This window comes from Ruditapes philippinarum, unplaced genomic scaffold (assembly GCF_026571515.1).
Source record: "Ruditapes philippinarum isolate M1 unplaced genomic scaffold, ASM2657151v2 ctg8729_1_1_1_1, whole genome shotgun sequence".
In the NCBI taxonomy this organism is placed as follows: Eukaryota; Metazoa; Mollusca; class Bivalvia; order Venerida; family Veneridae; genus Ruditapes; species Ruditapes philippinarum.
In genome coordinates this window covers 1-16850 of record NW_026859372.1, presented here as the reverse complement: position 1 = coordinate 16850, position 16850 = coordinate 1, and the positions used below count along the sequence as shown (strand labels likewise).

General features: G+C 34.4%; 1 protein-coding gene across 1 annotated transcript; it reads right to left on the bottom strand.

The window, feature by feature from the left end:
* Nucleotides 1–996: 996 nt before the first annotated feature.
* On the bottom strand, nt 997–16617 carry LOC132756262 (nuclear pore complex protein Nup155-like; the record flags this gene model as incomplete). Its single annotated transcript, XM_060747280.1, has 15 exons — nt 997–2240; nt 2866–2972; nt 3965–4101; nt 4747–4857; nt 7170–7290; nt 7985–8098; nt 8724–8853; nt 9061–9215; nt 9864–9968; nt 10427–10574; nt 12385–12581; nt 12856–12933; nt 13648–13779; nt 14818–14877; nt 16484–16617. Coding segments are annotated over 15 exons (1868 nt in total), but the record flags the coding sequence as incomplete, so codon positions are not given.
* Between the last annotated feature and the right edge of the window lie 233 nt (nt 16618–16850).

The window sequence follows — 16850 nt, the reverse complement described above, 5'->3', positions numbered from 1 at the left end:
CCAAAACCTTTGTTTTACAAAATCTGATGCTCTCCCCTCCCTATTTAGCTAAGTGAAAGGAATCAATGTAAACGATGACCTGAAAGTTGAGATGAAAAGCAATATATTTCAGAACTGGGACAAAAAAAAAATTTGTACTGGTTCAGAGAAATTTTTTTTTTTGATTTTACAAAGGGGGATTTCCCCCTCAAAATAAAAGCCCAGTTAACAGTCTTGGTCAATAATGATTCTGGTGGGATACAGTGTAAAACAAGAAGCAACGCATTAATATAACACCAAATAGTAGTGTAAGAACAGGAGATCTAACCTAGCCTTTGTCAATTCAGAGGTTTTTTACTACCCGAATACATATAAGGAAAACCTATGACCCCCTACCCCAAGTGAAGGGCTAATTTTGACAATAGGAGCATTTGAACAACTTTGGTAGATATTATGTACCAAATATCAAAGCTCTAAGCTTTGTACATTCAGTCATAATAAAAATCAATGACACCGGGAAGGGGCCAATTTTCACCACAGGGCTATGATTTGTACAAACTTGGTAGAGGTCCACTAAACAATTTTTCATGCCAAATATCTGACCTCTAGCCTTTGTCAATTGAGAGAAGAAAATCAATGACCCACGGGGAGGGACCAATTTTGACCCCATATTTCTGCATGGGATCAAATTCTTGAACAACTTTGGAAGCGCTTTATCAAAGGAACAATCCTGCCAAGTAGATGCTCGGGTGTCATTAAAATCCAAAACCTTCTTGTCCGAACCGACAGCCTACAACTTCTGTGATGTGGTGTACATGTTGTGTTTCACATCAACAGGTCTTCCGTCAAAGATGTTCAAATAATAACCCTAGGATCCTAATTGGCCCATCCCCTCCCAGGGAACCCAGTCATTTGCTATCCTTACATGTATATACATGTAGTAAAACCAAAAAACTATAGCTTTGATAAAGACTTGAAATGTGGAGCTTATAAACTAGTGTTAACAAAACAACCATCAACTTGCGATGACTTTTATTACATAAACATAAATCCAACTTCATCAATTTACATTCTTTTTATTTTGCAAAAATTCAATGCTGTATGTTATAAATCATACATAAATCGATATTTGCTGTAAGTTTAATTTTCTTAAGCTAATCATTATATACAAACACATTATTCACAGTTAACAAATCTTTTGATCTTATATAACCAATATAGAATTAAATGTAAGAAATGACAAGTTGTATTCTATTTCTAGCATGATTTGAGCCGCGTCATGACAAAACCAACGTAATGCGTTTGCGACCAGCATGGATCCAGACCAGCCTGCGCATCCGCGCAGTCTGATCAGGATCCATGCTGTTCGCTTACAAACCCTATTACAAGTAGAGAAACTGATAGCAAACAGCATGGATCCTGATCACACCACTGCGCGGATGCGCAGGCTGGTCTGGATCCATGCTGGTAGCAAACGCACTATGTTGGTTTTGTCATGACGCAGCTCACTTATTAACAAATCAGTATTTCTGTTCACAGAAAATTTAATTCTTTTACTTTTCACATGTTATTAATGTCCAAAAATTGGTTCAGTATATTTTCCATGATTTGAATAAAAACTTTTTTGTTAAACAGTCAATTTTTCTTTCAATTTCAATGTCATAAGAAGAGTTTGAAAACAATATTTTATCATCAATTAAACATTCTTTTTTAGATTTCAGTTTACATTTTTACGCACAACAAAACTATTACAAATGTATATACAATCACATATTCTTTTTGTCTCATAATTTACAACATTCTTTTATTCTAAAACAATTCATGTTTATGGGCAGATCAATAGAGGAAATCATTTAGTACTGTCATGTTTATGGGCAGATCAATATAAGAAATTGTTAAGTACTGTCATTTTAATTTCATTCAACTTGATTACATGTATTTGGTCGGTATCTCATTGTTAATTTACTAAGCCATAAAACTGCATAGCCCATCTTCACACATCATCAAAATTCCCATTCTGAAAGGTAAGATAATTTTTGTTTCATTCTGTAAAACACATTTTTTGTTGTGACCAATTGTAACGTCTTTTTTTGTTAATTTTGTCCGTACTTCTCAGCAAACATCATAATCTTTCCATTTTTGCTTGAAGGCCTTTGAAGTTTGTGACGAGGGTACGAACATTCACATCCACACTGCTTATTGACTGTAATTCTACCAAATAACACGCTATATAATCGAGGCCCATAGTTCCAAACTGTCTTCTGCAATAAGGCAATAAGAAAGCACATCAATATAAACTTGACTTGATTCCTTCAAAATATAATGTAAAATTTGATTCAAGAAGCAACTAGAAACATTTTAAGAATTTCAACAAAGTTTTGGTCATATCTTGGCTGTGAGTTAAACTTACTGGATATTTTTTGACAACTTACCAGTAATTATGATTTATCCCTAAAAGACTGACTACTAGTCCAACATGATTTCTGAATCTCTGGTAAAAAAATAATGACCATTGACCTAAAAGTTTGGGATTAATACAATGTTCGAGGTCAGTGATCACAGATATTTTGCCTTGCCAGAGGATTGAGCCACAACCTAATAATTTTCAAAAAGACTGCCAGTAAAATGCCATGCTCCATAGTAAAACAAGAGCCCGGATAATGCAGGGATTCTTGTGAGTTTACAAAGGGGAATAATTCACAGAAAATATATGCTGGAGTTAAGGGTCTTACTCAGTAATCTACAATTATGATCCAAAAAGACACAAAAGGATATCTGTTGAAAATCTTTAGTTGATAAATGAGATATTAATGAGTGTAACACTGGTACAAGATCAGTAAGGATAGCCCCACTTTTCTTGGAATAATAAAGCTAAAAACTAGTTACCTTTCATACACAGGTATAAGTGACATGTTATCCACGAGCTTGTTCAAGAAACTGTGTATAACATAGAGAAGATGTAGAGGTCTGTTGATAGATGACCAGAATGGATCCTGAAAAATAATAATTAGGATGAAGGATAACAAATGCTAATAAATTGGTACATATCAGTTTATTTCAGGTAATATTTTAATAAACCCAAAGCTGCTCTCATCTACTTATGATAGTTTCCAAAAAAATTGTTTTTAAGGATATTACTGAATTTACATTTCATGTTAATAAAGGGAGGTAATTAGAAATTATTTCCAATAAAGAGTAAGTAAATTTTTTCAATTAGAAATGAATGCATATATTTTAATGGTTACAAAATGTACTTATAATGTGGATAAACATTTGCGGTACATATGTAACATATTCTTGGATGTAGAACCCATTTATTTGCATCCACATATTAAGTTTTAATAAAATAGCTTTTTAAGTAAGTTAATGAATATAAACAAAAACTAAACCAAAGAAGTTAACCAACACTGACACTACCAATAGGGTGATGACAAAAGCTTTGCTTTGAGAAGTGGACAAAATTACTACTAACTAGTAAAGGTTCACAGTTTAAAAAGAGGGACGGTATGGGACACAAAACAGACTTTTTTGTTGTTGACCTTAGTGAAGTTATATAAAGCAGTATATAACTGCATTGAAAATTATAAAATACTAGAAGTTTGTTAGCTTGTTCGATTGGGTTTTACGTCACACAGACACAGTATAGGTCATATGGCGACGTTCCAGCTTTATTGGTGTAGGAAGACCTCGGGTGCCCTTCAGGTGCATTATTTCAGGCACGAACGGGCACCTGAGTAAAACCACCAAAGTTCCGTAAGCTAGCTGAATAGCTTTCTCACATAAAAGAATCCAAAGTCCATGTCGGGATTCAAACACACAGTGGTGAGGGGCAAGTGGCTTGAAGTCAACAATGTTAACCACTCAGTCACTCAAAATACTTGAAGTGAAGTTAGTAAAAATACACAGAGGTAAAATTATAACTGTAATTTGGAAAAAAAAATCAAAAAAAAAAATCATGTCTGAATAAAGTAAAATTATATCATACCCTAGATTTAAACATCCGGTCATATAATTCCAGCAACCTTAAAGCTGGTACACCAATATCTAACATTAGCTGGAACACCCAACCAACATCCAACTGCAATTCACAACTTCTTTGCTCTAGGTACTTTACAATAAAAGCTGGAAAAGAACATTCATGAATTAAAAACTAATCAAACTAAATAAATGAAGACATACCAAATTAAAAATAATGCAGATAAATATTTAACACATTTTAAATGAGAAAAGGAAAGAATCCGTTGATTTCTCCAAGATAAATTTAAATGGACAAAAATATGTTTTCTGATGGTATCTCATGATAGTTAAAAGAAGAAATGTTGATGAAATGAAATAAAAGAATAACAAATAAAATAAAACAAACAGGAAAATAAGTCTCAATTTTGCATAAGGTGAGAATAAAATTATGTTGATTGTTTCAATAAAAACATAGGAGAAAAACAGAAACATACAGCTACTAACCCTAAGGAAATACAAAAATTATTGAATAAAAAAAATTATGTAGTAAAATTTCAATTTTTACTATTTGGAGGAAAACCTGAAATGATGTTTTGTGCATTATTTCAGTAAAACGTCAAACCATCAAAATTTTAAAAGCTAGCATGATAGTTCCTTTGTATTAAAGAAGAATTAGTAGGCTCTAGCTGTATTTGAACACACAGCAGTCAAGATATGAAGTCAGCAGTCTTAACCACTCGTACTATCTAAAACTATCCACTCTACCTCCTACAAATGATTTATATAAACAAATAGGAAATACCAACTTACCAAAAGGAAAGTATCTCTCTGCCTTAATGTAAGTTTTACCAACAACACACAGCTTATTACTGATGTTTCTAACTCTAACAGGAGGTGCACTTGACCGGGTGTTCTCAAACTCTGCAAAATCAAATGACAGCAAAACTTACAAACTTGAAGCCTCAGCAATACATTTGTTTGTGTCATTTTAACGTTAAACTCATTCAGCTAAAGGTGCAGACCATGATCAGACCGGTTGATGCTGCTCGGCACTGGTCACACAAGTAGATTCAATCATTAAGAGCAGACAAACAGCACAAAAACATAATCATTATTTCATCTCCAGGTTCACTCACCATTCAGCTATACTTGCATTCAATTTAAATATAAAAATACAAGAAAAAACAAGAGCCGATTGAACCGGGAGATGCTCCCCGAATAGGTTTTGGACGCAGGAAGGCATACCTCTTGTAGTGTCAGAGTTATGTCACAGACATAGTTCAAAGCGTAAAAACAGCACAACACAATGTCTCAATATGGTGATCATTTCTGTGAAATAGTTGTATAATCCTACTTCAAATATCAAAGTAATGGGCCGGACACAATTTTGCTGCAAGGTCATGCTGTGACCTTGACCTTCAAGGGAGTGACCCAAATGTTGCGCACAACACATCGTCTCAATATGGTGATCATTTCTGTGAAATAGTTTTAAAATCCAACTTCAAATAAGGAAGTTATGGGCCGGACACGATTTTGCTGCAAGGTCATGCTGTGACCTTGACCGTCAAGGCAGCGACCCAAATGTTGCGCGCCACATGCCGTCTCAATATGGTGATCATTTCTGTGTAATAGTTTAAAAATCCGACTTCAAATTACACAGTTATGGGCCGGACGCGAATTCGGGACGTACGAACAGACTCACAAAATGGTACTTATGTGACTTTTCCTTTCATCTTTTTGGCCATTTTTGGTCACACAAGGCTTAAACTAGAAATGTGTCCATAGGACACGGATGCCCCCACACGCCACTGTTCTGTCAATCTTATGACTCTAGGTCAAATATTTTTTGGACTACATGTGCCACAAGTTGAAACTAAAAATCAACAAAGGGCCATAATTCTGTTAAATTTGGTCGCAGCAAAAATTCCTACCTTTACTACCATCTACACATTAAGGTTGTTAATCCCTGGAAGTTTGAGCAAAATCTGCCATGCGGTTTAAGAGGAGTTGCGTTCACAAAATTTCTACATAGTATATAATGAAAAAAACAACAAAGGGCAATAATTCTGTTAAATTTGGTTGCAGCAAAAATTCCTTCCTTTACTGCCATCTACACAAAAAGGTTGTTCATCCTTGGAAGTTTAAGCAAAATCTGCCATCCGGTTTAAGAGGAGTTGCATTCACAAAATTTCTACATAGTATATAGTGAAAAAATCAACACTGGAACATAATTCTGTTAAATTTGGTCGCAGCAAAAATTCCTTCCTTTACTACCATCTACACATTAAGGTTGTTCATCCCTGTAAGTTTAAGCAAAATCTGCCATGCGGTTTAAGAGGAGTTGCGTTCACAAAATTCTACATAGTATCTAGTGAAAAAATCAACAAAGGGCCATAATTCTGTTAAATTTGGTCGCAGCAAAAATTCCTTCCTTTACTACCATCTACACATTAAGGTTGTTCATCCCTGTAAGGTTAAGCAAAATCTGCCATGCGGTTTAAGAGGAGTTGCGTTCACAAAATTTCTACATAGTATCTAGTGAAAAAATCAACAAAGGGCCATAATTCTGTTAAATTTGGTCGCAGCGAAAATTCATTCCTTTACTACCATCTACACATTAAGGTTGTTCATCCCTGTAAGTTTAAGTAAAATCTGCCATGCGGTTTAAGAGGAGTTGCGTTCACAAGATTTCGGGACGTACGGACGGACGGACAAGTGCAACGCTATATGCTCCCACATTGTGGGGGCATAAAAAAGACACACAAGTAAACGGAATGAATAGGATCAAAGAAAATTTACTGTTACGCAGTCACACAAGTACCTCTGGGTTCATACAGACGGACTGACGGACAACCCGATGACTATATGCTCCCCTGAAATTTTTCAGGGAGCAAAAAATTGGTTCAGCATAATACTTTAACAAGATCTGTCAGTAGGACAGTGTGCTAGACTATTCCTAGTTCTTGATTGTAAAACAAGAGCCTTGATAATGTAGAATTTCCTAAATTCAAAACGGTCATAATTCTGTTAAAATCCAAGTTAGAGTTATAGGCCTTAGAATGGACAGTAACCTCCTATTTCTGAAATTACACAGTGAAATTTCAACCAATTTCATTGCACGAGAAAACATATCCAAAGTGTGTGACGACGCCTGGGTGAGTACAATAGCTTTCCCTATTCTTCAAATAGTCAAGTTTATCAAACAAAGGTCGGACTATAATATAGGAACTTACCTTTATCTATAATACTCTGCCACAGATTCTCAACAAGGGCATTATCATATAGGCCAGCACAATGAACAATGGATAATTTACATTCAGAAAGATCAAATCTATCTGCAAACTCCTCATACAACTGTAATAAACATGAAACATGTTAGTGTCAATGTCATACATAACATTGACCATATATAGGAATAAAATATCTTCAGACAAAAGGTACAAAAGTTTAAATATATATATTCTTTTTCTTCTTTCCTTTTTATCTTTTGAGATTGTTTTTTTTTTTAATCACAGTCATAAAATGACTTTCATGCCTAAATAGTGGGAGGCCCCCAAACATAATCCTATCTCGTAGAACTACACTCTAGTAGAACTAGTAACTGTCTGTAAACTAGCTGGATAGCTCTTCACAAGAAAAAATTCAAAGTCTCCAGTGACATTCTAACGCACAGCATAAGGGGCAGGTAAATTAGAGTCAATGACCTTTACCTCCTAGCTCAGAGGCCAATACTGTACCCGAGGTTTTAAATGTTAGTAATGAAAATCTGGAAAAGGGGAGATCCCTTGTAAGCAATGAAACAACAAAATAATATGAAAATTACAGACTCGGTTCAAATCATTATGTTCAAGAGGGATAATGGAAAAGTCCAACATCCCTCACGTCCCCTAGCATTGGCTTAAGCGGTACTTTATCTTCAACACTTTCTGTAATGTCATCAATGATCCTGATGGCCCAGCAAACTATAAAAACATTGAAGTACATAACAATACAAATATTCACCCTCATATGGTAATATATAATATTAAAGAAGTAGTGTATATATTACCATAGTAATGTCAAGGAGATCCGACTCTAACCGAGACATCGCTTCCTGTACATCAGGACCACCAACTGTTTCCTGTGTTAGTGCTCGCAGAACATTCATCTGTAACCTAGCAACCTGAAAAATTCAGATTTACATTTCATTTTACAATTCAAATAACATGATGTTTGGTTGTTTAATGTTTGATTGGGTTTAAATAGTATAAAGAGGGGCATGGGCCCCACTAAGAGGTTTGGCTTGAATCTGTATAATTACTTTCTTAACCTGTGACTATTCAAAGTTTACACATACATACAACAATTAAATAGTAATTAAAATTAACATTTGCCCCTTTTCATGGGAAATATTTTCGTTGGGGTCTTGTTTAAAGTCAGAAAAACAAGGTTATGGTCATATGGTGACTTTTCAGCTTTACTGCTGGTGAGGGACTGTCTCTGCTTCCTTCCAGGCACAAGTGGGCATTTGAGAAAGTCCTTAGCAGAACCTTCTACATTCTGTAAGCTAGTTGAATTGCTTCCTCACAATCAGGAATCCTTGGCTGGGTCTAAAACCTACAGCATTAAGGCACAAGTGATTAGACATCACACACCTTAACCCTTAAGCTATTAAAGGCTTTGAAACCAATGCCCAATGAAACCTGTCTAATTCAAACTCACCCAAACTCCCCAAAAAAGTTTTAATTGCCAGAGTTCAGACAAGTAAGACTCCGACATGTAAAATGATGTCTCAATTCCAACCTTACCTCCATTTTTTCCTCTAGTTCATGTAAGAATTCTCCCTCCACCGCAGAGCTTGACCTAGATGATGAACTCTTAGCACACATGATTGCACGAGACAGTAAAACAATACGCTTCTGTAGATCTAGATCAGTGCTGTAATACATGGGGGGAAAACAGAGGGATAATTGTTTTAATTAATTACACTACATTAGCAGGATAAGGTAAAACAAGTATCATCTATATTGTGGGGAAACATTTACCCTGAAACTGTTAATTTATTTCCCTTCAATGCTAATCCAATACTACTAAGTTTAAAAAAAAACAATGATTTTTCAATTGTAGTCAAAATAGCACATTTACCCATGTCTCTCAGCTAGCCTGGTTAATATTCTCGCAGCTGCAGGATAGTTTTCAATTTTCTCGTAATATTTCCACAATAAATCAAGCGCAGCTACATCTCCAGACTGGTAGCTTGAACGACGTTTCAAATATTGTTCTAAAAATGGTGACTGTATCTACAAATAAAATTATTTTGTATTCAATTTTCACCCGAGATAAAAATTCAAGCAAACAATGAAGATGGTTAAATGTTCACTATTATCAAATAAACTTCAACCGCTCCAAAAATGGTGACTGGATCTACAAATAAAATTAATTTGTTATGATTTTTCCCCAAGATAAACAATGAAGATGGTTAAATATTCAATATCATCAAATAAATTATCATTCCCAACTCTTAATCTGTCACATATCTGTGCAGTCTGACCAGGAACTCTATACTGTTGGTACAGTAATTGTTGCTCAATTTTGTATTTTGATAATGAAAACTCCAAATTAAAAGCTGGGCAAATTCATACAACAAATTCAGCAGATAATTGGTTTAAATAATCATCAAAATCATGTGAATAGTGTAATGGAATAATTGGTTCTTTGACCTTCTAATTAGAGCAAATTATATCTATAGGAATATGAGTAATTTCACTAAGACATGCATATAGGCCTGTCTTCATACTAGTGGCACCTGTAGGCAAATTGTTGATGTCACCATTCAAATATTTAATATGATATAACATCACCCGAGACATGTTCATTGCTAAAATAAATCTAAATGGTAACCCTTGTGTGATCATAAAATTATATAATACAATATTAAATGCACTTACCTCTAACAATTTTTCTGTCATGTTCATACTGAACAGCCAGTCGTATAAGGACACATGGAACAATTCATCATCAGACCTCAACGCAAGTCGAAACACCTCTGCTTTCTGCATAGAAATATAAAGACATTTATCAAAACAATATTTGAACATGTCTTTGATTGGAATTGTCTTGATACTGTGCTAATAGTGATTTAATAGTCATAGTCAATAAATACAACTCTTAAAAAAATAATCAAAACTTTCTTATTTGGTTTGGCTTTCAATCTCACGAAAACTGTTAAATCACATGGTGACATTCCTGCTTTATTGTTGGAGGAAGACCTTACATGCTTCTTTATACATTATTTCTGGCACCAAACTATAATCACTAATCTTCTGCGAGCGAGCTAGATGATATTAACCACACTGCTATAGAGGCCAATGACTTAACTAAAACAACAAACTTATTGAAGCAAAAGTAAATTACTTTGTTCCTTTTACTATACTTACTATAAAACATTGTTTTGTTACTTTTGAAAACTTAGCTCCCATAAATGACAACTATTTTTGAAATGGGTACTCACATATTGTTCAGCATCCTCTATGGACATCCGACTACTGTCGACAGCAGGGGGCGGTCCTGGAGATTTGGGTATAACACTGGCACCTTGGGGTACACTGGCCGTCATCAGGTATCCTAACGTCTCCGTTATACATTTATAACACTCTTTCCTGTAAAATATTTCATTCTTCCAAGAATCATTGATGTATATATAATATGGCCTCAGAATTGTTTGTTTCCTTGTTTTTTAAATATATCTTTAACACATTTTGGTCATATCTCCGCAGTCAATGTACCTTAAGGTTTCCCGGGATATCTAACCAGTAACTACCAAATTTCTCTGATTGACCATCAATCCCACATGATTTTTAAATATTTGATGAGAGAAAAAAAGACAATTACACTGAAGGCACAAGATCTCCAGGAAAACGAGATTTAATAAGAACATAATAACGCCATATTATGAGTAGTTAAAGATAACAAGACTAGCCATTAAATAAAAATTTAGAAGATCTTGGTCCAATGCTAATGCTTATACCAACTAGAAATGTGTCATCATGCCACGGATGCCCCCGCATGCAGCCAAAATTTCAGATGGTGCTTTAATTATTTTTTTCATTTTAAGTTCAAAGCCCTTAAAACTTTTCAATGTTAACACAAACCATTTTCATACAATGTTCAAGGCACTGAAATTATTCAGTCTAAACCTTTTAAAAATAGCATATTGCATATTTGTAGCCAAAATAATGGCTAAAAGTAAGAGTGCTGAAAGTGAAAGTTCAAAATTTTTCCAACATTCAGGAAAGATAAGTTTGTCTTAAATCATTGAACTACAACCAAATTCAAACTTAAACTGCTTATTCCTAAGATGTATCTATATTATTTTCAAAGTGAAAGGGACATAACTCTGCCAAAAATCATCAAACCATGACCAAATTCCAACTTGACCTGCCCATTCCTTTGACATATACATATGTCAAATTTAAGTTGCATATGTAACACTGTTGGGTAGATAATGAACAGAAACTGTAAATTTCATATTATTTTCAAAGTGAAAGGGGCATTACTCTGCCAAAAATCATTGAACCATGACCAAACTCGAACTTGGCCTGGGCATTCCAAAAACATATCCATATGTCAAATTTGAGTTGAATGTGTTGTACCATTGGGGAGATAATAAACGGAAACTGAAAATTTCATATTACTTTCAAAGTGAAAGGGGCATAACTCTGCCAAAAATCATTGAACCATGACCAAATTTGAACTTGACCTGCGCATTCCTTTGACGCATCCATATGTCAAGTTTGAGTTGAATGTGTTGTACCTTTGGGGAGATAATGAACGGAAACTGAAAATTTCATATTATTTTCAAAGTAAAAGGGGCATAACTCTGCCAAAAATCATCGAACCACGACCAAATTCGAACTTGACCTGTATTTTCTCATGACATATCCATATGTCAAGTTTGAGTTGAATGTGTTGTACCGTTGGGGAGATAATGAACGGAAACTGAAATTTCATATTATTTTCAAAGTAAAAGGGGCATAACTCTGCCAAAAATCATCGAACCATGACCAAATTCGAACTTGACCTGTATTTTCTCATGACATATCCATATGTCAAATTTGAGTTGAATGTGTGCAACCGTTCTTAAGATAATGAACGGAAACTGATGATGACGGAATGACAGAATGACGGAAGGATGGAAGGACGGAACAGGGTAACACTATATGCCCCGGCCATTACATGGCGGGGGCATAATAAATATATACTGAGTTTGACCCCCTGCTTGACCAGTTACAATACTAACAGGGTTTTAGACGAGACCTTACAAACCAAGTTCCAATTTATTAATGCTTTACATCTGGTACGTAAATTAACCAGACAGGATAACTTCTGTATCAATTCATGCAACCTACTTTCATTTTTATCTGACCTAGAATAAATATACTTAAACATAATACATGTCAAGCATTTTACCGTGCCATTAGTTCCTGTACCCCCTGCATATCTTCCGGGGGTTCGTCATTGTTGTAAAAATGTAACGCAAGTTTCTGCGGGTCTCGTTTGTTTGCCATGGTAAGACATAGATCTACTATACCCTCATAAAATTGTACACTTGAGAACTGATTACACACCTCAGCTAACTGCAGCGGCTGTGATACACTTTTGTACAACTGTAAATAGAAACAATAACAAATATTGCATATAATTATAGCAAAAAAAAAACAAAACCCCAACAAAAATAGTATACAATTAAAATCCATATAAAGGAACTTTTTAAGTTATTCTCTTCCCAACAAGATACATTAAGTTTCTTTTCCCATAAAAGAACTTGTTATTAAAATATGTATCAAAATGTCCACAGATAGTCACAGTGATTTACTCTCGTTTTAATCTTTCAGCTTTCTTAAAAATCAGAGATACAAGTTAAGTGTTGAAACTATTTACCCGGAGTGCCTCAACAAGATGGCGACGTCTTTCTGCTGGACTCTGACTAATCTTCCCTGCTTGTAACATTTCATTGGCCTGTAAAAAAATATTCCTATTTTATACATGGTTCTACATTTTTCCATTCATTGTAAAAAAAAAACAACCCTTTTTTTAAAAATAAGTGGTAAGGAATATATAAGAAAGACTGTCAACAAAATTCATGTATGTTTGTTTGTCTAGTTTTTCCGCCAATTTCAACATGTACTTCTGACATATCTCATATCTCAGTGGTTGATCCACCTAGCCAGCTTTCCTGGGTAACTAACCAGTAATTTTTATTTTTCCCCTTAAGCAACCATTATTCACCCAATATGATTTCTAAATCACCAAAGAGAGACAAATGACCATTAGACTCAATATCTGAAATCAATATTTAAGAGGAGAAATTTTGCCTTGCCAAGGATCAGACCAGCCACCTCTGCATTACAAATCTGATGCTCTCTCATCAAGCTTAGTGGGCAGACAGAATACCAATAATTTCAGACTTGTTTGTAATTTAAATTCATGCAATTTTGCTCACTGAAAAATCCATCAATGTGTCAAAGATGCCCACTAATTTTTAATATTTTGCCCCAAATTATGATAGCCTATGTACATGTTTTTTCAGAACACATGTAAATATAGATAATACTGGTCCAACACAGCTGTTAATCAAACCAAAGATGTCCAAATACAAGGAGAATGCTCATGCAAAAAATAAACACTGCAGAAGTTAACAGACAGCAACTATCACTGAAAGGATGTTATTACCTTAGAACAAGTAGCATCATCTGTACTGTATAATGATGGACATATTTCTCTTAGTCTGCTACTAATAGCATCTGTGGTAGCATTGTCGTCAAGGTAACGGTTGATTAAACATTGAATCAAAGTGCCACATAGCTGTAATATACATACAAGTTATACACATGTAGTCAAGGTAAGGGTTGATTAAACATTGAATCAAAGTGCCACATAGCTGTAATATACATACAAGTTATACACATGTAGTCAAGGTAAGGGTTGATTAAACATTGAATCAAAGTGCCACATAGCTGTAATATACATACAAGTTATACACATGTAGTCAAGGTAAGGGTTGATTAAACATTGAATCAATGTGCCACATAGCTGTAATATACATACAAGTTATACACATGTAGTCAAGGTAAGGGTTGATTAAACATTGAATCAAAGTGCCACATAGCTGTAATATACATACAAGTTATACACATGTAGTCAAGGTAAGGGTTGATTATACATTGAATCAATGTGCCACAGAGCTGTGATACACAAACAAGTTAAATATATGATTTTGAATATACTTGGTGCATCTTCAAAACATAAAACATTTCCCCCCTCATATTTGTCATGATAATTATATTATATTGAATGCCATTATGGTGACTTAAAGCTCCATTAGGTCAGGTGTGTTTGCATTGTTTGCATTTGAAAAGTAAGAGATAGTAAATCAAATCAAAACCAGAATTGTATTTTGTAAATTGAATCCAACACTTGTCATCAGTCTTTCATTTTGGATTACAATGCTACATTATAAATTAGATTTACACTGGCAACTTATTTCGTGTGCAAGCTCTATTTGGCAATGGATAATTTCTATGTATAATAAAAGCCTTAGGATTGCTTAGACACTAAACAACATTTTTAATCATCAGAACAGTATGAAAGTTTTCATAAAAATTAACAAGCATGCTGTTTAACCATTACTACAAATACACTAAATATCTTAAATGAATTAGTCAATCTTTCAATCTGGAAAAACATTCATCATTTTTAGGGAAAATCTCAAAATACGTACTGACTGAATAGGGAACAGTGCAGACCCTGATCAGTCAGCACATTATTGGGTCTGCACTGGTTCAGTTGCTCAAGGTAAAAATGTTAAATATAATGCTAGAATTGTAAACAGTAACAACCTACCTCTTTTCCGGTGATGACAAATTCTTTGAATGTCAGTGATTTGAGCTGATTTTGTTCATCCTGAAATGAAGAAATTTATATGCAAAAATTTCAGACTCAACTTTTTTGTAAGTCACCTGACATTGTTTATTTTGCCATATTTGCATCAATTAACAACTTGTGATATTACAATTTTACCCTTATTTTGGGTGTTCAAATAAATAGATTGACATAAAAAAATTTAATGCACTTATTTCAAATTTTCAAGAACAAAATAATGGCAAAAATTGTACAAAATACAAATAAACTAGAAATGTGTCCATAGGACACGGATGCCCCCACACACCACTGTTCTGTCAATCTTATGACTCTAGGTCAAATATTTTTTGGACTACATGTGCCACAAGTTGAAAACTAAAAATTGACAAAGGGCCATAATTCTGTTAAATTTCGTCGAAGCAAAAATTCCTTCCTTTACTACCATCTACACATTAAGGTTGTTAATCCCTGGAAGTTTAAGCAAAATCTGCCATCCGGTTTAAGAGGAGTTGCGTTCACAAAATTTCTACATAGTATATAATGAAAAAATCAACAAAGGGCCATAATTCTGTTAAATTTGGTTGCAGCAAAAATTCCTTTCTTTACTACCATCTACACATTAAGGTTGTTCATCCCTGGAAGTCTAAGCAAAATCTGCCATCCGGTTTAAGAGGAGTTGCATTCACAAAATTTCTACATAGTATATAGTGAAAAAGTCAACAAAGGACCATAATTCTGTAAAAATTTGGTCGCAGCAAAAATTCCTTCCTTTACTACCATCTACACCTGTAGGTTGTTCATCCCTGTAAGTTTAAGCAAAATCTGCCATCCGGTTTAAGAGGAGTTGCGTTCACAAAATTTCTACATAGTATATAGTGAAAAAATCAACAAAGGGCCATAATTCTGTTAAATTTGGTCGCAGCAAAAATTCTTTCCTTTACTACCATCTACACATTAAGGTTGTTCATCTCTGTAAGTTTAAGCAAAATCTGCCATCCGGTTTAAGAGGAGTTGCGTTCACAAGATTTCGGGACGTACAGACGGACGGATGGACTGACGGACGGACGGACAAGTGCAACGCTATATGCTCCCACATTGTGGGGGCATAAAAATCTTACAATAAAGATGACGAAAAATAGCACAGCACATTATATTAATTACTTTAACAATGTAGTTATTCAGATTCTATAAATCTTGATAAATTTTTCAATCAAATCACAATAATATCTTGATAATATGTAACAAGGCTCTAAAAGAGACTCCATTAAAGATTTTTGACATGATGGGACTGAAAATATTTCTTCCAGATTTATGTACCATTTGATGAAGGTCTAGACCAATAACTTGCAACTAAAATTTTTATATCATTTGCTCACTCCATTCTTCCAGAATAATTATCTAAATTGCGAAAAGTTACCAAAAAATAAATAAGATAATAAATAAATACTCGCAAAAAAATATGATTTTAAATCAAATTTTTAGTAAACATCTTTATAATCATTTGCATATCTTTCAGTTTTCAGTATCCCTGTTGATTTATTCAATCAATTTCAAATTTTATATTTTTTAGGCTTTTGGACCTCAGTGGAGTTTCTGTAATATGCAGATTGTTCCACTGGAAAACATTGTTACTAAAAGTATAGGTTACTTTTGAAAGTGTAGCAGCCATGGTATGGAACTGATGATCCACCAGAACCTTCAGTAACCCTAGAGCCTCTTCTACTCTGTGTATTAATTCCTGTATCTGCTGTAATGACACCTTCTCAACACGCTGGGCATTCGCTGAAATATATATTCAAACAAGATATGTTTGTAAAACATGTATGCCCCCTATCAGCAGCCAATTAGTCATGTGATAAGGTTATTATGCATGACTTCTGACCCAGTGATCAAACAATTAATAAGGTTATAAAGTATCTACTGGTCATGACTTTGACCCCTTGACCCAAAACTCAATAGGGGTCATCTGCTGGTCACGACCAATCATCATTACAAAGTTTGAAGTTCCTAGGGCT